Consider the following 26,533-nt stretch of genomic DNA (forward strand, 5'->3'; position numbering starts at 1 on the left):
CATTTGAGGAAACACAACAGTGCCTCCCTGATGGGCTGTCTTCTTTGTACTCAGTAGCACAAGCAAACATTGCTTTCTAGAGAAGGCCTTGACTTCTACATTTACCTCATAATTATCCGTACTAACGGAGGGCAAGAAGAGCACAGATAATCCCCAAAGAGAGGATACTTCAAATATAATTGACATTTGCCTTTGGGATGTATTATGTGATTTTCCCCAGTAGTCGATTTACCATGCCTTGGCCTTCCTTATAGCTTGCTCAAGGCCAATGTTAAAATGAGTTTGCGTTCTTGAATGCACAGCTGATGGAGAGGGAAGGAGCATGTCGCAGGAGATCTGAGCGGCAAGGACTCTTCAGGCTGGACTTACAAACCTGCAGAGGAGAGAACTGACGAGGAAGCTCTCTGACTGCGGGCTCCCTTCCAGAAGCAACTGGGGTTCTCACTAAAATCTAATGTAGAGCCTTGTAAAAATGACAAACAATAGCTCAAGCTTATATTATAGCCAGTGCATACCTCGAGTGCAGATTTATTGCTGCTGCTCTGTGAAGAAAAGCGCAAACAGCTGCAGAAAAATCTCGGCCTGCAAACCAATCTTTGCAATAGTTAACATTTAGTAGGGGCAGAAAAATGCTAGGAAAAAGCAAATCCAGTTGCTGTGCTGCATCAACAAGATGAGTTAGCTGCAGTTACATTGATTTTTGAGTATAAAATAAAGGCAGAGTAAGCAAGGCAGGTAAGCGGCATATAACTTGAATATGTCCCTTTCATATCTACATAGGTGCTGCCCCAAACCAGCTTGTATATAATTCCAATTCCCAAGTCTTCCACTTATTTGCAAATAATTTTTTGTATCGTTTTCACTATATAGATGTCCTTTAAGTCAAGGGCATTTCTCTTCCATAAAAACAATCACAACTATTTCTAGAGAGAAATATTGAGAACAGAGTTGAACTGTGTTGGATGCCTTCCCTTTTCAATTTAAAGGTTCATTTACCCTTCAATATGTCTCATTAACAAAACAACATTGTTATTCAGGTTTTCCCCGTTTCTCTCCAAGTCAAAATGACTGGAAATTACTGTGCCAATCATGGTGCTAGAGAGCTGTAAGCCTAGTTAAAGAATTAAAATAGGACTGGGAAGTACAAACCGGGCTTGTACTTCTAAATGAAATAGCAAACGTATTTGAGCATCATTTAAACTGTCAGGTTATAAATCTCATAATGTGAGGGACACGTATTCAACAAGGCACTCAAAGCAAAGCAACTCGAAAACAAAACGCAAATGTCCCTTCGTTTATGATGAAGGGCTACAGCTCGACCCGTCTCATCCGAGGTCTGGAGTCAAAGGAAGAGTGTTTCAAGAGTAAAATAAACACGCCCTGGGACCACAAAGGCTGGTCTTGATGATTCCAGCTCTTAAATCTGTCCCTCTGAGATGGGCGGGGGACAAAGGCACGATGAAAACTCTCTTGAGCTGCTGGTGGTGGCGGGGGGCTCTTCAAGCTGCTCCCTGGGATTCAGATTCACTCTCCTCTACTGAGTGTCAACGTCAAGGTGAGCCACAGTCTCTGATGGGCTGTTTGTCCCCTCCGGTGTGATGGGGAAGAAATAAAAAAGATGGGGAAGGATAAAGAGGTTCTGAGCGCCTGCCATTGAAAATCTTGGGAGCATGTTAACGGAGGAAGTTAAGGTCATATAGGCAGAACTCCAAGAGGGAAAGAATGAACGTAAAGTTAAAATGAAGAGTCCTGAAACAGTTCAGTTAAGAGCAGGTGAGGGGACCAGACACTATCCACAGGTATGGGGGAAATTTTAAGGATGGGAAGAAATTGTTTAGGATCACGCTCACTGTCTGAATTTAGAAAAATGATTAGCAATGAACAAAGAGGAACTGTATCTGTGAAATGGAATGTTAAGCAGTGTAACACTCAAAGTCAGGAAAGACAACGCGTGTTAAGTGGAACCCTGATCATGTCCCTAAGCACAAGCGACATATCTATGAATTCTTAATTCCTTGTCAACAGAGGAACAGGAAAGCCAGAGATGAAGAATCAGGAAATTGTTGGTTGTATGTATTTAAATTCAGGGCCTCCAGCCAAACGTAGGGAATGGCTGCCCTTACTCCTTTTTAGCAGGGTTCTGCTGTGGCCTATGGAGCCCACATGATACTGGATGTGAAAGGGTCAGGCAGCCATTTGGGGGGAGGTTTCATGGTGTTGTACCATGCCGTGCTGGGGCACCGAGTTTCTGTCCACTTGGCGGAGAGGGAGATGCGCAGCCCAGACTCCATTAGGCAACTACTGTTTCCAGTTCTGGAGAAGAAGGGAAGACCTTTGACGAGCAGAACACAGAGCAATGGGACAGTCCCAGGAGGTAAGTAGGACAGGCATCTGCAGCATGGACTGGGGAAGCAACACCCCATAGAAACACACTGTGTGGACACACACAATGCACCTCTGCACAGGCATGTGGGCAAAGGCTGGGAACATTCTGCAAATCATAATGAAGACCCTAATTGTAAAATAGACCTGCGAATGAAGAAACCTCCATTATTGCCTTTCTCCTCCCGTAGAAGGAGAGCTGCCTGAGAGCGGGTGAGGGTCTATTCTCGTCTTGTTTACCATGGTGGGGCGCACCCTGGGCCCAGGCCCACAGTAGGCTCTCACTGAGGATATAATCAATGGTGAGTCTGTCGACCTCTGAGCCCAACTTCACCCAGCACAGTTTAATGAGTCTGAGGCCAACACTTGCAATACAATGATGGAAGTTTCAATACTGGACTACGCTCTGCCCACACGGTACTGACCACCTCCAGATCAACTGGGTGATTCCACCCCGAGACACAACATCCAGATGGTAAAATTTCTCCAGATGTCCTAGGACTGGGTGTCCCTAGCTGGAGCCCCCAGCTCCCCAAAACCACAACATTGGGTTTCCCTCCTACCCTTCTTGTCTGCCTCTGGGAGGGTGGTGGGAGCCTGATATCTGTAGCGGGGCCCGACGTGTTGTGGTGTGATGATCCACATGATCCCCAGACGCCCGTCAGGGTCTCCACTGGGATGAGCTGGTATCTATTGGTTGCATTTTTCATTGGTTCTAAGATGTAGGTTTTATTTTCAAACGTAATAAGTCCCCTGTTGAAAAAGAAATAAGAAAAAATATATAATTTTTAAGGGTAGCTTCTTGTTTATGGCTGAGACCCAGCTCTTAAGGAGACAGAGAATGAAGAGAGAAATACCATTTTATTTATATTCTCAGGTTTTAATTAGAAAGGACATTTCTGTGTCATATGTTTGCATTGATTCATTTTGCAGATCTTTTAAAAAGTCTGAGAAATTTTTTGTTTCAAATATTTTATGGTAAAGAATAGACTGCATTTAGTCTTTATTTTTTTAAACTTCTCAAAGATATATTGCTGGGAAGAAGAGTTGAGAGAAAAGATGTTTCATCTATTTAGAAAATAACTATATCTGAATTAGCAGACATGATTCAGAAGGGAAATCTTTTTTAAAGGAAAATTCTTACACCTGAATGATTCATTCTGATCAACTATATTTCCTAAATATTTGAAAGCATTCCAATATAAGGTTGAGTATAAACTTACATGCTTTTTTTTTTTTTTTTGTATTTTACTTATTTAATTTGTGGGAGATGTGTGAGTAAAGGAACCAATGTAAGTGCACAGAGCATTAGAACTGCTCCTTGAGGGCAGAGGTCTGCCAGGGGTCCATCTGGGCTAAAGGTGGACACTCTTTACGGGAGCGAAGAACACGACTGAGAGAAGCCTGAGAAGATGGCCTTTGGAGTCTGGCCATCTGGTTTAAGTTCTGGCTCTGCCACTTACTAGCTGTGTGACCCCGACCTCTTTGAGCCTTGGTTTCTTCACCTGGGCAAGGAGATAATATCCACTTCTCAGGGCTGCTGTGTCAACTAGTTGATACTTTTAGCCCAGCAGAGGTCCCAAGTCAGTGCCTGAATGGTAGTGGCCCTCTTTGTGAATGACAGGGCAGATCCATGGATCAGGCTTCTGTTAACATGTTATTCCAAAGACTGACAATTTCAGGACAGTTTTATGCTTTGCTAACACATCTGCACATACACTGGCCCTTCGTCCTCCCCGACGTGAAATACAGCATCAAGATAAATATACTTCTGGAAATGACAATAACTAAACAAGAACCTTTGGTGCTAACATTTAGTTTTGGGAATAAAAGTATAAATTCTTTTAAAAAATGGACTCATTTGCTAAACATTCTAACTTGCAGAGACGGAAGGTGGCATTAGGCCATGGACCACAACACGTGTCTGACCTTCTGGGGCAGGACAGAGCTGAGGCTTTGTTCCGCTTCCTGGAAATGAGCAATGTCAGCTTCCTTCAAGTGACAGGGAACATCAGCCTGCAGGATGGTTTTCGTTTCTTTCTTTTCCAATGTAGGACAATAAAGTACTTTAATTTAAAAGGCTCTTCCTGATGTTGAAAGAAGGATTTTCTTTAGAGAAATGGCAATTTGGGTAATATTAAACTGGCAGCTCTAAGATTTCCCACACATCTAGCAACTTCCATTATTTAGCAAAGTGACCACAAGCTCACCACTATAGAAATGCATAAAATTTTCATGCAAAATTCAGCTGATTGTAACCAGAAACTTCTAACATAGTGACTCTTAACCTTTTTTGAGACATGAACCTCCTTATACTCTCCCCAGAATAATTCACATATACATATATCTGCAATATTTTGCAGATAATTTCAGGAGATTCAGGACTATGGATGAAATCCATGGGCTCCAGATTTATGGCGTTAGTGCTAACACACAATTTATACTTCATCAACCCAAGGATTTGAGTATACCTTAATCTTTAAGAAATAGCTGAAAAAGTTGGGTGCTACGTGAGTTTCCTTCAGATAATATGAGCTTGTTTCCAAAGGAGGGACCCTATAAGGTGTTCTGATGTTATTCATTACTGCTCATTATTTGTCCAGTCATTCACTCATCCTATGCTTATTGATGGCCCATTTATAGGTGATTACTTAGACATTCTTAAATTTTAAAAGAATGACAGTATTTCAATACTCAAATAGTATGGAAGGAAGAGGTCTGAATTAGTCAAATATTTATTTTGAACACAAGTGGTGGGCAAATTCACACTAATAAATTCATTATTATTCAGCTGGTTTACTAGGCCAGTCTTGCTTTAGGAAGTGTTATAGGCAGTGGCAGAAACAGAGAGCTCACACCCAGGGCGCCTGCATCCTAATCGAGAAAATAGACCCGAGACACATGGGACAATCTGACACTGTTGGAGAGCTAAGCTGTGTGTTACCAACACTTATAACACTTAACTGTTCAGAAACAGGGGGAGCCAACAGGATTGGAGTAACTGAAGAATTTTTGGCTATTTTTAAATCACACAGATTAAAAATCATTATGTATAGCTGTTCTCTTATGTTCCTTGCCCCCCACCACTCCCAACTAGTGTCTCCGTGTGTCTCCAGGTAGATCACACAGACATGACTTCGGTCATCAACTCTGTGAGGTGGCTTGTCTCTCCTTCCTTGAAAAGTTCTTTATAAAATAAAACTTAGATTTCCAAGTTTAGGATGTGTAATAGGGAATTTTGGTTTATTAAAGTTGATTTGAAAAAGCCTAAATTAAGAAAGAGAACTTTTAAAAAAGGAGGAAAGTAGAAAATGAACACACTTGAAGGGAAAATATAGGTTTGCTAGAAAACTGACTTTCCTGCCCTAAAAAGAGAATGACACCAACATTTCATTTTGTACTGCAACATTTTCTATTTTGCGTTGGATTTAAGTAAGTTGAATACTTACAGTAAACATGTCACCAAGTTCTAATCCTGAGAAGCAAATTACCGAAAAAGTTTTTCTAGTTAATGGAAAATTGTTACTCAGTCATAAAATTGTTCTCATATCTCCTTTTATCTTTTAAGTCATCCAAAGGCCAGATGTTGAGAAACCGGGGTGAAGGCTTTCCCTTTGCTCCAAACAACTGGCAGCCTATAATACAGCTTAATTAAATAATTGCTTTGGACTGTCTTGGGTATAATTAATCGTTTAGCTCTAGAGATTGCTGGAAACCACAGTAGACACAAAATTCAAGGATTCAGGGTTTCTGAGACACAAAATTTCGATGTTCTCACAGCCCTTACTGGCCCTGAGCTAGATAAGTGAATGTAATTTAAGTTGAATGTCATAGATACTTAGTTGTAAACTTGGAATTGGAAGTATCTCAGAGTATGGAATTTAAATCCAGCAGACTTTGAAAGTGAGAGTCTTTTTCCCTTGGTGGAGTAGGGGAGAAAGGTTAGAAGACAGTATCCAATGTTTGGGAAAGATGAAGACTGTGGGTATCTTCTCTCTGGGGAGATTAGGAGAATTGGGAGGATACTGGATTGGCCATCATGGGGAGGGTGAGGCCAAGTTCTCGGGCAGTGAGCTGGGCATGGTCAATGGAGGGAGCAGAAGAGAGACAGGTGGTTGGGGGTGATGAGGACCATCTTTTATGGCGCTCTGCCTGGGACCCAGGCTCTGGGCTGTGCCGGTTACATTTATCACCCATCGGATCTCCACACAGCAGCAGCTCTGGTCATTATCCCCACTGTCAAGGGCATGCAGGTGGCTTGAGGCAGAGCTGGGATCCAACCTGGACCACGTGTCTAAGCCGTGGGCTTTTCCACCCCCACGCTCTCCTGCCTCCCTCCACCGCTGTTTTGAGAGCGATGTGGGGCCTGGAACAGAGACGAGAGTGATGGAGGCAGAAGTTGAAAGGAAAGGGACCAGAGAAATGGAGCTGCTGCTCTGAAAATAGGCAGCCTGAGTTAAATTTTAAAATCTTGTTGTTTTTCCTTCAATGGAAATGAAGAGGAATCTATTAAAATTTTAAATTGATTTTGTTAGCTTTCAAAGTGAAAACTCAAGAGACCTATATTTCCTCAAGATAAGTTTTTGTCCTTCTTAAAATTCAGTTTTTAATCTCTGAAGCAGTGGTGCGTCAGGCAATAATGCACCTTAATGTTGTTCCCATTATGATTTTTCTCACTACTCCTGGGCAAGCAGGATAGTGGCACATGGATTTTGACTACCTGTAATAAGATAATGATTAGAATATATGAATTATCCCGGCTAGTTCTGTGTTCAATTGCTAATTGAATTTTCTTGGGAAAAGGCTTTTGGTTTCAACATCATATTGCCAATCATAAGTTAGAAATGCAGTTGGCATGAAATTTAATTTCAAGGTTTTTTTTGGAGGAGCTCATGGGTAAAAGTTATATCCCACCTCATATATGTTTGATACCCAGTGATGGCAGCAATCTTAGTGAACACATAAGCACTGCAGGATTTATTTTCAATGGGTCATTGCCACGTGAACTACTCGTGCATAATCAAAACAAATATTCATTATCCCCTACCATGTGCAAAGTACTGGGCCAGCTCCCATAAAACACGCAGAGACATCTCATACATGGTTCCTGTTTCAAATGTAATTCATAACCAGGTTTGGGAGGCATGACAAAAGAGGCAAAACATTAAACTATTATAAAAGATTTTAAGAATAGTTATTACTGGCATATCGATAATAATAATAGCTACGATTTATGAAGAGACCACTCTGAGCCAGGCTCCTTTTAAAAATAACAGCTTTTTTGAGAAATGATTCACATACCATTAAGTTCACTCTTTTAAAGCACGCAATTCAATGTTTTTTAGTATTTTCACTGAGTTGTGCAAACATCACCACTATCTAATTCCAGAACACTTTCATCACTCTCAAAACAAACCCTGTACCCATGAGCAGTCACGCCTTACCCTCCCCTGTCCCCACGAGCCAGGCTCTCGAATTCCCTATTTTCTCTAATATTTACAGCAATTCTGTAAAGCAGGTATCAGGAGCCCCTTTTACTATTAGGAAGTCAATGATAAGAGCCCAAGGTCACTGTAGTGGTTTGAAGAGTGTCCCCAAAAAGATATGTCCAAGTTCTAACCCCCAATACCTGTGAATGTGACCCTTGGAGAGTCTTTGCAGATGTGATTTTGTTAAGGATCTCAAGATAAGATTACCCTGGATTTAGGGTGGGCCCTAAATTCAATGACATGTGTCCTTATAAGAGACAGAAAAAGGAGAAGCAGAGACACACAGGGAGGGGGCCACGTGAAGATCGAGGCAGAAACTGGAGGGATGCATCTACAAACCAAGAAATGCCATGGAGTGCCAGGAGCCACCAGGAAAGTGGCATGGAAAGGATCCTCACTCAGAGCCTCCAGAAGGAACCAACCCTGCTGACACCTTGATTTCAGACTTCTGGAGTCCAGAACTGTGAGAGAATGAATTTCTGTTGCTTTAAGCCACTCAGTGTGTGGTTGCTCGTTATGGCAGCCTTAGGAGACTAACAGAGTCACACAGCTGGTCAGCGGCAGAGCCAGGATTCCCCAGATGGACCTGGCTCCCAGGCCTTTTCCTTTGTCCTTGGCCACACCTGATGGTCAGCCCCCTCTCCCCAGTCACCAAGGACTCACGCTAGGGAAGGAACATCTGACTTCCGAATGGAAAATACTGCCCACAGGATGGGTGGTCAGCCCAGCATGGACAGAGGAAGAGTTGATAAATGGCCCATCTGGAACAGGGGACCTTGAAGGGAGTTTTGGAGGATGGGGAGGACGTGGAGACACGAGGAGCATGGGGGCCAGGTGAGCAGCCTCAAAGGAACAAGAGTACAGGCGAGGAAAGGTCAGAGAGTGCTCAGAAACACCATGGGCATGTGAGGGCACGTGCAGACGGACAGTGAAGCTGCAGAAGGTAGGGGGATGGGACTGGGGGGCAGGAAATGGCAGGTGAGGCTCTAGGGCTCCGTCCACTGCCTCCATCTTTTACCTTGGCTTTAGGCCTCGGGCTGCATTTGTGGCCTCATTGCTCATTCATCTACATACTCTTCATACAGAACAACATACTGCCTTTTTTCAAACAATCTGTTTTTTTGAGGAAGATTGGACCTGAGCTAACATCTGTTGCCAATCTTCCTCCTTTTTTCCTTTTTTCCTTTTTTCTCCCCAAAGCCCCAGTAGACAGTTGTATGTCATAGTTGTACATCCTTCTAGTTGCTGTATGTGGGATGCCGCCTCAGCGTGGCTTGATGTGTGGTGCGCTGGTCCGCGCCCAGGATCCCAACTGGCGAACCCCCAGCCACCGAAGCAGAGCACGCAAACCTAACCACCATGCCACCAGGCAGGCCCCCATACTGCCTTTTACACACTTCACATTCCCAGTTACCAGGACTTTGCTCTGGCTGTTCCTTCTCTCCTCCGCCTATCCCTACCTCCACCCCAGCGGGCCTCTATCAAATCCACCTGGTCCCTGTATTGTAACCGTTGGTGGCCACCCCCCTGGCCCTTGCTCTAGGGCCAGGGCTGAGTTCTCTTCCTCTGTGTCCCACCTAAAGGCCTTTCACTGCTCCTGCGGCAGCCCTCAGTTGGAACGACCTTCTAGGTTGATGTGTAACCTTTGAGGTCCTGGTTAGCCAACCCTTCCTTCAAGATTCTGTACCATTCAGGGCTCTTCTGCTGAGTTTCTCGTGTGGTTTTGTGTACACTTACTTCACAGCACTTACAACACTGTATTTTAAAACGATGTCCAGCTGCTTTACACAACCAGGGAGTATTTTCCTTATTTATTTTTGTCTTCCCGGTCCCCGCACTGAGACTGGCATGATCAGTATGTGAGTAGGTGATCAATGCACATCTGTGGGAATACTGTTGAACAATCGTGTGAGTGAATGAGAGGCTTTGACGTGTCGGCCATTAGGAGCCATGTGATTTTGAGTGCGGAGCGGTAGCAGGACTTATGTTATGATCGAGCAGAATTTTTGAAACACTACCTTCTGGAATGTGCAAGATGGCTGTGAAAGGAAGGGTGGAGGCAGGAAGCATGGGTGGGAGGCAATTTAGAAATCTTGGAGTGAGGGTTGACCCAGGGTGGTGTTGGGGAAATGTGAAAGCAGAGATGGATGAAAGAGATGCTGTTAAGGGGGAGTGTGCAGGGCTCGGTGCAGGAGGGAGGTTATCAAAGACCCCCAGGGGCCAAGCTTAGGAGCCTGAGAGGGGCTGGACCTTTAATGGAAAGGAATCAGGAGGGCAGCCAGTCTGGGGACCCACCCAGAGGAGTTTGGATCTGGACATTTCAAGGTTTGAGTGAGGGGAGCTGGGGGAGAACTGAGACTTGACCTTGAGTGTCCTTCAGAGTGGAGACCAGACAGCCTTGGAGATGGTGCAGATGGGCTGCGAACCCAGCAGTGGCTCCCGCCGATGTTTACACAGGATGACCGAATAAACATCTCCACGGGAGGGAGGAAGGGAGAGGACAGCAGCGCAGAACCCCAGCCCGAGATGGCGTGGCCAGAGGGGTGAAGGGGAGCCAGTGTAGGCAAGCCGGACAGAGGCTGAGGGAGCAGAGGGTCACAGTGCAGAGGTCAAGGTCAAACTGGTTTTACCTCCACTCTATGCTAATTTCTTCCCTAATATGATCTACTACTCTATAAAGATTTTTTAAAGATTTGGACTGGTCGGGATTAAGTTTCATTGACCACCTGATGGCTTGGGGAGGTCACATTTATTCCACCAGTGTTTGAGTGCCGATAACGTGCCAGGTTCTAGGCAGTGCTGGGTTGGGCCCAGGGCCCTGCCTTCCTGGAACTCATAGTCTAGTAGACAGGAAAGTGAAGGCAAGGTCATCTCCACGCGCCTGACTTTCAAGTCCTGTAGACCACTTTGCCCTGGGCCAGTTAGGTGGAGCTGTGAGATCTGGAAAAACCATATGCATCCAGGTGAGCGAACACTGGAAACGAGCTGCGAGGTGCCAGGGAGGATGGTGGGCACCACATCCTCGGATGCAGGCGGCCCTGCGGCCCCTTTCCAGCCCTCCTCCCTCCCTCCATCTTGTTCTCCTCGGAAGATTTTCTCTTTTTACTGTCTCAGCTGAGACTTCGGGTCAATTTCTTCAACTGGATCAATTCAACTAGTTTGTTACATTGTAAACAATAACACTGCATGGACGCAGAACTTTTTTTTTTTTTTTTTAACAATGGTTGTGTTTGCCCTGATTGCTAAATCGCAAACAATTACTTTCATTATAATGGTTATTCTTGATTCCATCGGCTATAGCACTTGTCAATTCTACCCTTTGAAAAATAAGTGGATTGACTCTTTTTCAAGAATATGGGGCAAGAAGTATTCCTGCATTTTGTGTTATATTTGTCTTCACTATATAAAATTCGGTGCAGTAAACTTTACATTACACAATTAAAATCAATGCAAGATTTTAAAGGAACACAGTAATGTGTGTACTTATTCAGGTACCAAATAGCCTCACATCTGAATATTTTTATTTAATTGAATTTTTAAAAGCATTTTATGCTGTCTCCCATGTCTAAGGCCATGGCTAAGAGCTCCAGGGGCTACAGGGAATGTGTCAGAAATGTTCCCCATTTTGAAGGTCCTTACAACAGGGTAGACAGAAGTAGAGCAGGGTATGGCAACCAATGGTAAATGGGGCAAGGAAGGGCCAGCGTCTTAACACAGGGATGTAAACCAATGTTTATGAAGCAGCTACTATGCGACAGGAACTGTACTCTCTAAGCAAAGGGCTCTCCATGATAGTACAGGGGAGGGAGGGTCGAGCTGCATGGCGAGGAGTGTTTAGGAGGCCAGGGTGGGCTTCATGGAGCAGGCATCATTTGATTTGCGCCTTGGTGAGAGAGAGGACCTTCCAAAGTCAAATGAGAGGTGGGGAGAGAAGTGTGTCCCAGGCAGGGGGACAGCAGGGACAAAGACAGTGAGACATATGTGTGGGGGATTTTCTGGAAACACCTAGAAAACAGTGTGGCTAGAATAGGGAGGCTTCCTCAGGGTAGAGGACGATGAGGCTGAAAAAGAAGGTTGGATCCAAATGGTGCAAAAGGTTTAGTGGAACAAATACAGAAGCAGGAGTCAGCCAGGCTCAGGTGTAAGACGGAGTTTTGCCCATCGTAGCTGAGGGACCACGGAAGTCACTTTTATAGTCTTCACCTCCTCATCCGAGGAGCGCAATACCTGCCGTGGCTTTAGAGAGCGTCCCACGAGAACAGGCAAAAGCTCCCTGTAAACGCAGGTGATCGTCCCTCTGAGACAGCAGCTGTGACTGGGAAGGGGGTAACGGTGTCATGTGACAGGACGATCTGCAGCTCTGAGCTGTGGCATGAGGACGAGGCCCCCGATGACTGAGCCTCAGTTAGCTGCTCCATGACACGGTGGCAACGACACCTGCCGTTGCCCTCACGAAAGCAGAACTCGTGATGATGATGAAGACTAAAGCCGACAAATCCTGACTGTCATCCCCACCCCAGGGAGCTTGTGCGTGCGTGTGACACATGTGTGAGTGTGTGTGAGTGCATGCATACCTTATGCTCAGGTATCCTAAACCCCATTTCAAAATGAAATTATTACAACTGATACTTAGTTTACAACTCTAGATACCTGTTTCCTCATCTTTTAAGTGAATGCTTGGCTTAAGTCTGTTAAAGCACAGGTGGTTCCCTAAGAAATTAAGTCTAATTTTAGCCGCCATGCCCACAGGTGATGGGAAAACTCTTGGCTTATTCCAAAAGTGTGAGCCCCCAAGACTCCTGGTGCCAGATACCTGAGTAGGAGCTGAGAGGGTCGAGGAAGAGAACAAGAAATAGTGAGAGACAGTCTCTTCCCTGGAGGAGGTCATCGTCTAGCTGCAGAGCTGGAGGGGATGGGAATGCGGCCTCTATGAATAAAATCAGGACAGAGGCACATGACTGTTTTGATGCTCCAGCAGAGTGTGCCAGGGCTGGACATCTGTCCCAATGACAAAACACAGTAGGTTCAGGTGGGAGCAGAACTCTCTCCCCAACAACGTGACAGTTTGGTATCTGTGCGCTACAGTATCGAGGAGTATCTGATGCTCACAGGGACGCCCATGGGCTTAGGTACTCACTAGCAAGGAGCTGAGGCATGAAGCAGCGAAAGCAAATGAGAGACCAGAACGTAAAAGGAGAATCATGAACACTGCACTGAAACCGTACTAAGGAGGCCTGAGCATCTTGGGGAGACATATGATATGGCACAGAATTAACTTATGGCCTGGACTTCACATTTGACTTGGAGTCCTTTCAAAGTAAGAATAAACTTCATGGTTGAACTCATTTTTATGACCTATTTTCCACGTTGCACTTCATTCCCTCCATTAAAGAGCTGTTTCCTCTTTAATCCCCCTTTCCACTGGGATCTTCATGCTTTTTTTCTCCCCTTATCTTCTCCCCTTCAAGCTTCAAATGAAGAAGGATGACTTGTTTGCTTCCCTGCTCCCTTCTCTATTTCAGAAGAGTTTTTCCTTGCCTGCCCATCTTTGATCAGCCTTTCTGAAGTAACGCAGGACGTTCCTTTTCTGCAAGACTGTAATTGCTGAGCTCTAACTAACGCGTCCCCTACGGCCCTCAAGCTTTCCTCCCTATTCCTAGGTCTCAATGTATTTTTGGGTCACACCATATTTAACATACTTTTAATCCTGTTTTCTTTCCCAAATCTACCAGGTTGGTGCTACTCTAGCTGCATTTTTCCTTTATTTCGAGCCTCAATCGATTCTTCTGCCAGTGAGCAGTTGATCGAACACAGCTTTCTCTCTAGTCTGATTCTCTACTTGCAAGATCATAAAGTTGACTATGTAACTCCGGAATTTCTCTGTTGATGCACGGTCTGCTGCTTTTGTAACAACAGCACAGAGATCTGGGAAGTGAAAATCCTCGGGAGCACCATTCCCACACAGTGTTCCCCGTTACTGTTCCTGCCCCATCTTGGTGGTCGACACCAGACAACGCAGCACTTACTCCTCTGACTTTTCCTGAAATCCCAGCCACAAGTATTTCACGGTGTTTTTCTTTGCCAAATTATGGTCTGTGTCAGGTACCAGAAGAGAACGTTCTCCAGGTGCTGGAGACGAGAGGTGGACGCTGAGACCCAGACACTCTGCAGAATCTGGTCAGAGAAACTGACCCCTCCATGGGGGAGGAATGGGGACCCCGCCAGTCACCTGTATCTTTGGGGGGCAGCCCTGGGAAGAAGGATGGGGAGTCGTGACTGAGGGGCACAACCAAGCAGAGGGGGCAGATTTGTCCTCTTCGATGATTACTCTGGGAATACTCTAGCCAGTCGTCCATCTTCGTTTTTTCAAACTAATTAATGTCACTAGTTTGTAAATTGCTTTGTTTATTGTAAAAAGGAGCTATTGGGAACACTTTGGAGATACCCCCTTTTTCTCTTTACCCATCAAGAATTTGATATCCATGAAAGTTACCTGAAAATTATCAGGCATATCAATCCGGACGCCTTCATTTATGCTTGTTCTCAGTTGTGTGATTTAAAACTTCCTCATAAATGTGCAGAAGCCGCTGCTGGAGGAGGCCTGTTTGTTTCTGAGAGTCCCTGGCCCTCATCCTTTTTCTGGCAAATCTCACTGGTTTTCCTTGCCGCCCTCACCCCCGCCCAGCGTCCCTCTCTTCCTCCTCCTGAGCACACACCATGCACGCCGGGCCTGCCGTGTACTGGAGACCCTACCTGGTGTCTGACTTTCCCACGGCTTCCTCAGTGATTACTTCATTCCGTAGCAGGAAGTTCGTCCTTTCCTCTATTTGTGCCCCACGCTATCTCGGGGGAGCGAGCCTCACACACAGAGCATTTCGCTGGAGAAGGCAACGCTTAGAAGCTTATGCAAATGCTCGAGTCGCCAGCCTCTCTAACACCCACGAAAACATTTCTAGACTCTCGCACGTCCACAGGCGTCACCTTTGTCCAGGCCCCCATCTCTCATTGGGATTACTGCGAAGGCGCCCAGCGGAGCTCCTGCTTCTGCTCGCATCCCCTACAGTCTCTTTTCAGCCCAGCAGCCCGAGAGACTTGTGGAAATGTTAAGTCAGACCTCGGCTCAAAGCTCCCGAGGCTCCCGTCAGAGTGAGGGGAGAGGCCAAAGGCCATCTGATCACCTCCAAGGCCCCTCAGGATTCGGCGTCCCACTTCCCCTCTGACCTCATCTTCCACTGCTGCCCCCTCCACGCTCCACTCCAGCCGTCCTGGCCACCTCGCTGCTCTGCAAACCCCAGGCATTTTCCTGCCGCAGGGGCTTTGCACAGGCGCTTCCCTCCGCCAGGAATGCGCTTCCTGCAGATGTCTGCACGGCTCGCCCTGTGCCTCCTGCAGCACTGGCACCGAGGAAGTGCACAAGGGACGTTTACTGAATGAGTGAATAACCGGAGAGCAGCGATCCAAGCAACAAGATATCCCTGTTCACTTCTTATCAGATTAGCAGACGTGTTCAAGTCCAAAGGTGTCATATAAATGGGATATCAAAAATGCTTTCCACAAGCAATACATGTGTGCACAGAAATGTGTGTGTGTGTACACACTCGATGAAGTGAGACAAAAAGAGGTTTAAGTCTATACCTCCTGACATGGAGAGACAGGGTCGGGGACAAAGCAAGCTGTAGAGCGATGTGTATGACGCGACTCTGCTTTTATGAACCTAGACACACACGCTCCAATCCCTGACCGTGTGTTTGCGTGCACAGGAGTGGGGAGATCATCGTGAGGGGCACCCCCACGTGTGCTGCCGTGTTTTACTGGAGTGGGACTGGAGTACAGTGAAGGGGCAGAAGACCAGCTCTTTGTACATCTTGTTAGATTCCAATGGTAAATACTTAAAAATAAATCAGACGTATCAAGGATTGGGGAAGATGTGAGGAAATAGGACTCACACTCTGAGGGTGAGAGTGGAAATTAGGGTAGGCACTTGGAGAGCTAAGTGGCAGGGCTCTTGCTGGTGCGAGCGGAAGTGCTCATGCTCTCTGAACCTCGTTCCTCGTCCTGGCGCCCCCCATCTCAAGTCCTGTGCACAGAGACACAGACCACCTAGGGCCGTGCGGTGCAGTGCTGTTTGCAATTGAGAAAAACTGGAAACCACCTAAATGCACATCGTGGAGGCAATGAAGAGATAAGACGTGGTGCCCTTGTAGAATGGAATGCTATGCGGCAGCTAAAGGGAGGAACCGGTCCCCCACAGCCACAGAGGACGGATGTCAGAACAACGCTGGGTACAAAAGCCACTCGCAGAGTGAGACAGCGGATGCTCTCTCTTTACACTTGTAAATGTGCAGGTGACCTGTGTCATGGAGAATGGGCAGTTGCTCCTAGGGGGCACCGGGGCACAGGGGATGGGATTAGGATGGGAGGTACAGGGTGCAGTGGAAAGGGGCTAGGCGCTGGAGGGCATGATGCAGGGATCGCTCCACCTGCACACCTGACACCCTAGCTGGCTCAGCGTGAGAGCCCCTCACTCGGGGGTACTGGCCTGGGGAAGAGCCAGCACTGACCCTGGCCCCATGCAATGATCCTGGTCCCCGCAAGTGACAAGCTTCTCAGCTGCTCACTCCTCACCTGCCAGTGAGAACATTAAAGCTGGCGGGGGGGACTTCTGCTGGACTCGGATGTTCTATGTTCTACTAGAGAATTTTAGTCACAAACAACTGTGCTGTCAATAAGGAGCTGGCCAAGGTAATTATTTATTAATTCAAGAATATTTGTTAAATGCCTACTACGTGTCAGGATTAATGCAAGGGAAGCTTTCCAAAACAGTGCCCATTTCCTGTTAACTGGCAGCGCGTCTTCTGTCTTCACCTGCAGCTGTTAAAACCCTGACCAGGGCTGGTGAAGTCATCACTCGCTTTTGCAGAGCTTGACTGTGTGTGTGTGTGTTGCGCGTGGTGAGTTGTGCAAGGTGTGTTGTGTGTGTGGTGTTGTGGTGTGTCTATGTGCTGTGGTGTGTGTGTGGTATGCTGTGTGTGATATGGCATATGTGGTATGATGTGTGTGTGCTGTGGCGTGTCTATGTGATGTGGTGTATATGGTATGTTGTGTGTGTGTGGTATGTGTTGTGGTGTGCGTAGTGTGTGTGTATGGAGGCTCATTCTCCATGATCCTACACAGAACTCACAGAAACGTGGCGGTTACTGCTGACACACAGATGCCATCCTGTTTTTCACTCGAGCTGGCATGCTCTCCCAGGCCCTTCTCTCTCTTCCCTCCACAGAACCAGACTCTGGTGCCACAGGCCACAGCAAAGCAGGACTTTAAGGATACAAGCTGTTAGTTCACAAACTCCATAAATAAAACCAGTAAAAAGGCTGAGGCAGCTGGAAATTTGTCAAACAAACTGGTTTTCCTGGGGAGCACATCGGTGCCAACTGATGGCTAATGACTACGATTTGGAAGGAGGGGCTGTGAGGAGAGACCAGGGTTGGCTCGTCCAGCGGCGGAAGGTCATTGCTTCTTGCATTTTGCCGCAGCCTCGCAGCCAAAGACCCTACAATGCATGCCTGTGTTCAGCTCACCGGGATCTGTGTTAAATTAGTTCCTTTACTTTGCCTCCTAATGAGAGAGGGGCTTTTTATTTTTATTAAGCAAGCAGCTTAAATGAATACCTAATGTACTATCTTTTAACACTGGGAATTGTTCAGCATCAGAGCCACATTAATAAAGACACTCACAAAATCTTTGGATGCTAAAACTCAGCAGTTCAATTACTCTCAACCTACCAGGCCTGAGAATGGCCTCGAAAGAGCAACTGTGATCCTGGTTGAGCTGTGCTCTGCAAGTTAAAGCGAGAGCCTTCGCCATCTCGCCAGGCGGAGGTGAGGCCCCAGCATTTCCCCTCAGTGCCTTAGAGTGAACAGGAGAAGAAAGAGGTGGTCTGCAGGGACTGTGCTTAAGATCAGAGCCATCAATGTCATGGTCACTTACCTGAGACCAGAACAAGTGCTGAGACTGACCATCGAACCAGAGTATCCTTTCACATGTCCGTGGTAGTAACAGTGACCCTAAAAGAAGGAGAAAGTCGGTTCAGTCATAATATCTTCTTGCCCACTCACAATAAACCAACTGCCTACAATTGCTTCACTTGTTTTTAGCTATAGAATTCCCTTTTGCATAAGATATTGAACCAGCAGTGTTAATATTTAATGCTAAGCCCAATGTGACCTGGCCAGGATCTGTGGCAGGAACATCTGACTTACTGAGAGATTATCAATAGAGTTTTCAAATGCACCCCGGTTCCATTCTTGTCTCCGACACCCGTCAGGAAAGCCCTGACGCAGGATGTTTTACAAAATCCAGCAGCAGAACAAATCACGTTGCCATCGCCATTCCACCCTCAGGTAAACTGTCTTCTGTAATGAGATGAGGAACTGGATGGGGTATTTAAGCACACTGTGAAATGTAATAAAATGAGGCCTAAATCTATGGCTTATGAAAACAGAAAAGCAGATGAGAGGAAGAGGGGCAAGGAGAGAGAGAGGGGACCTCACTGCACTGCCCAATTGAGGGCTAAAAGTCTCTCAGCAGAAAAGAAAAATAGGAGGGTCTTCTAAGACAAAAATCCGGTGTGACATGCTTGCAATACTCCATTTCCTTAATGATATCACTGCTTGCAAAAAGAAACCACGGCACGGACACTTCCTGAGTGGAGACAGATAGCTGTCGGCATCCAGGTTCATTTTATTGTTGAACAAAGGTTATGTTACATCCCCAATTAAGGGGCTGCCTGGCAAGAAATGCTAAGCACGCTCAGCACTCCTCACTCAGGTCCTCTGAGTGCCCGCTGCGTGTGGGCTCAGCAGCAAAAGGCTGCCTCTTCTAAGGAGCAAGAGAAAGAGAGCTGGGGTTCCAGCCCGTCCCGCTGTGCCCGCCTCAGCTCAAGCCTCCTTCACTCATGACAACAGTAATTCTCTTTTTCCAGGGCAGGGCTTGTGTCCAGTTATTCTGCCCAACACAGAAAAAATTCCAAAGACCACCTCGACTTTGCTGAGAGAGAGGACCCGATGAAATTCAGTGGCTGAGGCAATCCCATAACACCATGAGAAAGGGCCAAGATTTTCTTTGTCACTCAATAGAGGAGAAAATTCCAGGACCACCTGCAAGGCAACTACAGGAGGGAGATCGGAGTGCTGCAGAACATTTGTTATTTTGACTTTTTCTTATTGATTCTAGAAGTTCCTTATATATTCAGGATATTAATACTTTGCCTGTTATTATGTGAGAAATGGCTTTTTAACAAATGATATCTTTTGTTGCACAGAGTTTCCAGTTCTTATAAAGTCAAATTTATCCATCTTTCCCTTTGTGCATTTTGTGTATTGCTTACGGTGGCTTTCTTCAAGGTCATACATATGTCTTCCTTTGTTTTCTTCTATTTCTATAGTCTTACAATTTGCTCTTTATCTGGAATTTATTTTTATGGAGTTATGAGGTTGCAATCTAACCTCCCCCCACAAACTAAGAGCCAGCTCTTCACCACCATTTTCTTCTTCTTTTTTTTTTTTTGTCAGGAAGACCAGCCCTGAGCTAACATCTGATGCCAATCTTCCTCTTTTTTGCTGAGGAAGACTGGCCCTGGGCTAACATCCATGCCCATCTTCCTCCACTTTACATGGGACGCCGCCACAGCATGGCTTAACAAGCGGTGTGTCTGTGTGCGCCCAGGATCCGAACCGGCAAACCCTGGGCCGCTGCCGCGGAGCTCGCGCACTCAACAGCTGGCACCACTGGGCCGGCCCCCACCGCCATTTTCTTACTGATTTGAGATGCTACGTAGCCATCCATTGAATACCCACATATGCGTGTGGCTCCACTTTCATATCCTCTGTGCTGTTCCACTGAGGTGAACCTCCATTTGTCCATTTCTGTGCCAACAGCACACTGTTTCAATTACTATTGTTCTATAGTACATTTTGATATCAGATAGAGTAAGTGCTCTTTTTTGATTAAGATTAAATTCACATACCATAAAATCCACATTTTAAAAGCATACAATTAGTGGGTTTTAGTATATTCACAGTGTTGTGCAGCCATCACCACTAATCTAATTCCAAAACATTTTCATCACTCCAAAAGGAAACCTCATATTCATTAGCAGTCACTTCCCACTATCCGCTCCTCCAGCCTCTGGCAACCACTAATCTACTTCCTGTTGTTATGGATTTGCTTATTCTATTCATTTCATTTCATCTAAGTGGAATCAAACAATATGTGGCCTTCTGTATCTGGCTTCTTTCACTTAGCATAATGCTTTCAAGGTTCATTCATGTCGTAGTAGGTATTAGTACTTCATTCCTTTTTATTGCTGAATAATGTTATACTATATGGATAGACCAAATTTTGTTTATCCATTCATCAGTTGACGGGTATTTGAATTGTTTCCACTTTTTGGCTATTATGAATCATGCTGCCATGAACATTTGTGTACAAATTTTTGCACGGCCATATGTTTTTGGTTACCTTAGGTATACTCTACAAGAAGGTATATGGTTATACCCACAAGGGAAATTGCCGGATCATATGGTAACTCTGTTTATATTTTGAAGTACTGCCAAACTGTTTTCCCAAGCAGCTGAACCAGCGTATGGCAGGAATGTACGAGGCTGCCAACTTCTCCACATCCTCACCAACACATCCTTTTGTCTATCCTTTTGATTGCACCCATCCTAGTGTATGTGAATCAAAACCACAACTCGTGGTTTTGATTTTCATTTTCCTTATGACTAATGATGTTGAGCATCTTTTCACAGGCTTATTAGCCATTTGTATATCTTCTTTGGAGAAATATCTATTCAAATCCTTTGCTTATCTTTTAACTGGGTTATTGTCTTTTTATTGTTGAGTTGGAAGAATTCTTTACATATTCTGGATACTAGACCCTTAGCAGATATATTATTTGCAAATATTTTCTCCCATTTTGTGGGCTGTCTTTTTACTTTCTTGATCATATCTTTTGAAGCACAAAAGTTGATCATTTGGATGCAGTTCAAGCCAACTATTTTTTTCTCTGATTGCCTATGCTTTAGATGCCATATCTAAGAAATCATTACCTAACCTAAAGTGAGGAAGATTTATACCTACATTTTAAGAGCTTTACAGGTTTAGCTTTTAGATTTTTGATGCGTTCTGAATTAATTTTTGTATATGGCTTGAAGTCGGATTCCAATTTCATTCTTCTGCATATGGATATTCACTTGTCCCAGAACCATTTGTTAAGACTATTCTTTCCCCAATTTGTCTTGGCAATCTTGTCAAGAGCAAGTTTTCTTTTGATACTGTTCTTTTTTCAAAAGTTTCTAGGCTATTAATGCCTGTTTTCTGTTGCAGATAATTTTAGAATCAAATTTTAAGCTCTGTAATAATCCGTCAAGATTTCTACTTGGACTACATTGAATGCATAGGTCAATTTAGTAAGAATTTGTATTTTTACAATAAAAAGTTTTCCTATTTACATATGTGGTATGTCTCTCCATTTAATAAGAGCATTTTTATGTCCTTCAGTTTAGTTTCAGATTTTTCTTTTCATATGGCTATTGGAAAGTCTCCATTAGGCTTGTGCCTAGGTATTATACAGGTTGTTGATATCATGAACAGGATCTTTTATCTATTACATCTTATACATGGTTATTTTTAATGTAAAGGAAAAGTTTTGCTTTTTTTTTTTAAGTTGATCTTGTATCAGACTCTCTTGCTGGACTATCTTATCAGCTTAATAGTCTGTAGCATATCTTGGATTTTTTATGTTGTTGATTATATCAACTACAAACAATGAAAGTTTTGTGAGCTCCTTTTTGACACCCCCTCCGCTCCCCTCTCCCCCAAACAACGTTGAGGAGTGGGCCTGCTAGGTGTCCAGGGACAAAGGCAGGAGAGGGAACTGCCCACAGAGAGAGAGCACAGGCAAAGACAGTGGTCAGTGGGGGAGGGGTGGCAGTTCAGGGCCTGGGTTCCTTCTGCTTGGGGGGAAGATTCAGGTGCAGGAGCATGACACTCCTAGTGCCCTGTTCCTCCCCCTGGCAAGGCTATCCTCCTCAATGAGCACATGGCTTAGGAAAGTGTGCATGATGGAGAGTGCTGGGGGACACCTGCCCAGCCAGCCACATCAGGCATCCACCCAGGCCATGGGGACCTTGCTGCCAGCTTGCCTCTTTAGCTTCCATGTGAAATAATTTTGAAAGGCTCTATACAGTCCCCTCTCTAGAGATAACTCTAGCTTGGGTACTTAAGGGAGGTGTGATAACAATTCTCCAAACATGAGAGAATCATGTAACTGGATTGTAATGCCCCAGGGCATTAGAGGGGTCCCAGTCCCCTCTGCACAGGGTGGGGTGATTTCAGTCCTGGGCACCCCACAGGCATGTCAGAGCTGAGACGAGGCAGAAAGTGAAAGGATAGCAGCTGATAGTACAGTTTAGGCTGCCTGGGTAGTCAGAATCACTGGCTTTTGACTGTTGCACATCTTTGGGGGTCTCATACTTTACAGAACTTGCCTCATTTTAGAGAGATGTGAAATATAGGGCAGCTAAGTATTGGTTAAAAAATGAAAAACCAAATGGTGGCAATAATCTTAATTACTGACCTCTGAAATTTCAAACTCATTTATTCTCAGTCTCAATTTATTTTTTAATGCATTATTTATCAAATGTACTTTCAAATTAAATACCCAGAAATATAAGCTCATTAAAGCATGAGCTGAGAACAAATTAGTATAAAATTAATTTCCAGTTCACCAACTTGGTTGAAGTATTGCTTATAGAAGAGGAAGGGGTAGGTTTTAGCTCTCCTTAAATAATCCAACTCTCTTCGTCCTTACCAGAGTCAACAACTTATTTCTTAGCTCTAAAACTACTTTTGATTTACCTTCATACAGCTGACTAACAAGCCCGTTGCTCGCCCCTGAATAATCTACGAAGTGATTAACTTCTGAGATTACTAAGCATAATTACTAGAACTCCAAATTCCAGATTCTCCAGGATAATTAGAATTTCACAAAGTTTTGTTTTTGTCAATATGATTCACTAAATGTTTAAGCAAATTCAATTTCATTTTTATAATGTAGTAAGTCATCATATAGATGAATTCATAACTCAGAAAGACATACTTGTCACACCATGTGTCACATAATTGCTGGCGGATTTTGATCCTGGGGAGTGGAGGAAATGGACCCTCCTACCCCTCTGGGGGATACGACTCCCTTTGGTAGTGGCTGAGGCAGGGGAGCAGTGCAGGCAGCATCACCATCAGGGGCCAGCAGTGCCCACTCAGGAAAGTCTCCAGGTGAGTGTGTGTCCCCATATCCAAGGGCCAGGTTGCCTCCCGTGGACTGATACTAAGAGATAGGCAGCCCTCATGCCTAAGGAGGTCTCGTGCCCCAGGGTGCACTGGATCTATTGATCACAACCATTACCCGTGCAAACTTTCCCAAATTGCATCCCTTTCGATTGCCTCAAGAGTGTCAAACCGTACTGTCTCTTTCTTTTTATCACGCTCATGTCTGTAAAGACGTCGCTGAACAAGCCATTGTCCTATTAGCACAGATGCCGTTGTCTAGTTCTGCTGATCCAATACATTCTATTTCTACCAACAAAACATAACATAGAAAATAGTACCAACAAAACATAACATAGAAAATATGCATAACCACAAAATTATATCTTTTCCTTTACAAAACCTTGAACCATGTATTTCATATACTTATTACTTAACCTGATGCATTTCCCCACTCCAGTAAAATAAATTTTCCTCCTGTTTAATACTATCAATCAAACATAATGGTGGGTAAGAGGACGATGGAATAAGAACTCTTGAGCTTGAAAATAACAGCCCTCAACTTTAGGCCATATGGGAAGTAAAATAAAAATTCCGTTACCCAACTCTCAGTGGACTAGAAAGAAAGGAATTTTGTATGCTAAATTGCTAACAAAAATGGCCTGACCTTGTGATTAAAAAGGACTGCGAGCAGACAAAGTCTGTTAGAGAAGATGCTGAGCGAAAATTATTTTCAGCGCTTTTTTCCTTGGGAACTTTATAGGGCCTCCCCCGACCATATGCAACGTGCCAAAGTGTCTTGATTTAGTATTTGAATCACACAGTGTTCTGGCTAGAAGGAAGCGTCAGGCCATCTAAGGCCAACCTTCCTCTTTCAGCCAGCCCCTTCCCCGAACAGATGTGGAAACTGAGGCTCTGGTTGGTTAAGCAGCTGTCTAGGATCACGGAGATGGTTAATGAGAGAGCGGGGACTAAAGTCTAGGCCTCCCTACTGCAGCCCAAACAGCTTCCCTCCACATCTTGCTGCTATGAACATGTGCCCTTGTGAGGCTCTCTTTTTGAAAAGACAAGGTACTACCTAAAATCCAAACTTGAACGGAATGCTTTCTCAAGTACAGCTGAGCCTCCTCACAATGTCACTCAGGGAATCCTAGGGAAGTGAAGTCATTCCCACACTCAGAGAGATCTGCACATAGGAGGGGTGTGGGGGTGGTGAGCGAGTAAGCATGTGTGTGTGTGTATGCATGTGTGTGTGCGTGCACATGTGTATGTGTGCGTACGTGCGAACTGCTAACGTGTATTTCAGCACGACTGTGGTCCAGCCTCTGTTCCCTTGTACAGAACATCAGGCCCCCACATAGCACATGTGTGCTTGAGACTAAAACAAGGTGACAGTGCATTCAAGCAAAGGAAACAGTGACTTTGCAGCCCTGAGTGTTTCTGTGACTGAGTACATTATGCTCAGACAGGAGAGTGTGCAGGACAGAGTCATTGAGAAATAAGCCACCACACCCATCCTCCCAGGGCTATCTCTGCTCCCAGCTCTAACAAGAACCATGTCTGGTCATTTAAAAGACTATAAAGGACCAACTTCTGGGGCCATTCACATTATTGTGCTGTGCTGGGTTCTTAGAGAACATATGCTTGAGAAATCATGTTCATGGTCCTCGGACCTCCCTGCAGACTGGGCTGGCACACAGCATGTCTGCAAGAGCGGGAGCACTAGATCCCTCTGGAGCTGGAAGTCTTGGGCTTTGAGACTCAGTTTTTAATCTGTAAAATGGGATTGACAAGTACTGCCCAGGGTTTTAGGGATCAGATAAACATTCCATGAGGAAGCGATTTGTGACATGTAAGGCATTGTTACAGATCTGGAATATGGAAGTATGTATTTAAACCCATTATGCCGTAAGCTCTATTTCCCAGCTGCCTGTTTTCCTCTGCACTGAACCCAGTCTCAGTGTATTTTTATAGAATGAATGAAGGAACATGAGAGAAACTGACCCACTAGAGAGAAGGCAGTGTGATTTTCTTATACGCGCTTGCTAGTCCCTAACTCTCAGCTCCAGATCTTCTTGGATGCTGTGGGGGACTCTGTGTAGACCCTTGAACATGAACAGGAGGGGCCTGGCAGGAGCTGGAGTCAGAGGAGCTCAGGGGCCAGCTGCTCTTTCACGGAGACACACACGCCTTACAAGCTCAGTTCTCAGCACGGCTCAGCCACCTCTTTCTTGGCCGCAGTCCACTTTCTCATTCTATTATCACGACATCTGAGGGACTTCAGAAGGAACACATGGTCCATGGTGGTAGAATTGTTGTGAACTGATCATCAAGACAGAGCAGTGGCCACAGCTGGCTCACTTGTCTAAAGGCCTGACTATGCGCCAGGTTCAGTGTCTATCTGGTTCATGTTCACATTCACGGCTGGCTAAGTGCTCAAGCTGGGATTTAAACCCGGGCAGCCTGCCTCCCTGGCTTGTGATCCTAACCTCTACAGATACTGCCTCCAGACAGAAGGGCTCTCCAGAGCCTTCCGCTTCCTGAGAACTTTAGAGAAGGAGAGTCACCCAAACCTGGAGTTCCTCTGGGAACCTGTTTCAGATTCCACCTGGATTTGGCTCTTCCGTTGTTTGGCTCCTAAAGCATTCTCATCACAGGCACATTGTGTCATCTGTAGTCAGACTGTACGGTCCCTGAGGACAGGGACCGGGTCCTCCTCCCTTCTGCACTGCCACAAAGCGTCAGACCTCTACGGATCTCAGTTCAGCTGGGCTTTGGAGCGATGCACTTAGTGATATTCCCAGAGGGCTGTTCAGGCCTATCTTCTCCTCATATCCCAGGACTGCAGTTCAGCAGAACATCCTCTGCTCTCCCCAGAAGCATTTGCTGGGTGTATCTTTTTGCAAATGAACACCAGTCCATTTCCTAACCCACCTTGCTACAGTCTTATAGACTAATTCTACTGCAACAACCACCATGGCCAGGAACATATAACAGAGACACTTATAGGGTTTTGTTTCAAGTGAATCAGAGGCAGTATATCTCAGTGGTTAGGAGCTCAGATTCTGGAGTCAGACTATGTGGGATTAAATCCTTATTAGCTGTGGGCTTCGTCTGGTTACTCAACCCCTCTATGTCTCAGATTCCTCAAGTGGGTATAAAAATCGCAAAAAATTGATTTACCATGAGGACCAAACAATGTATGAAATATATAAAAAAGCGCTGTGCACAGAGCCTGGCATATTGTTGATGCTTACTTAACGTTAGCTGTCATATTGGGCACTCAACAGACACTTGTTGTTGAGTGAGGGTATGACGGAACGGACGCATGCATG

At 45.2% G+C, this 26,533-nt stretch overlaps 1 protein-coding gene across 1 annotated transcript in view; it reads right to left on the reverse strand.

Moving 5' to 3' along the window:
- The window catches only part of ADAM12 (ADAM metallopeptidase domain 12), a 130,397-nt gene that overhangs the window by 93,209 nt on the left and 10,655 nt on the right, over window positions 1-26,533 (reverse strand). Inside the window, exons 3-4 of the mRNA XM_058544398.1 lie at window positions 17,859-17,935; window positions 2,946-3,135 (exon numbers count right to left, since the gene is read on the reverse strand). Coding sequence (XP_058400381.1) covers window positions 2,946-3,135; window positions 17,859-17,935 — 267 coding nt within the window. The remainder of the gene's footprint in view (window positions 1-2,945; window positions 3,136-17,858; window positions 17,936-26,533) is intronic.

Source organism: Diceros bicornis, chromosome 6 (assembly GCF_020826845.1).
Source record: "Diceros bicornis minor isolate mBicDic1 chromosome 6, mDicBic1.mat.cur, whole genome shotgun sequence".
Classification (NCBI taxonomy): domain Eukaryota; kingdom Metazoa; phylum Chordata; class Mammalia; order Perissodactyla; family Rhinocerotidae; genus Diceros; species Diceros bicornis.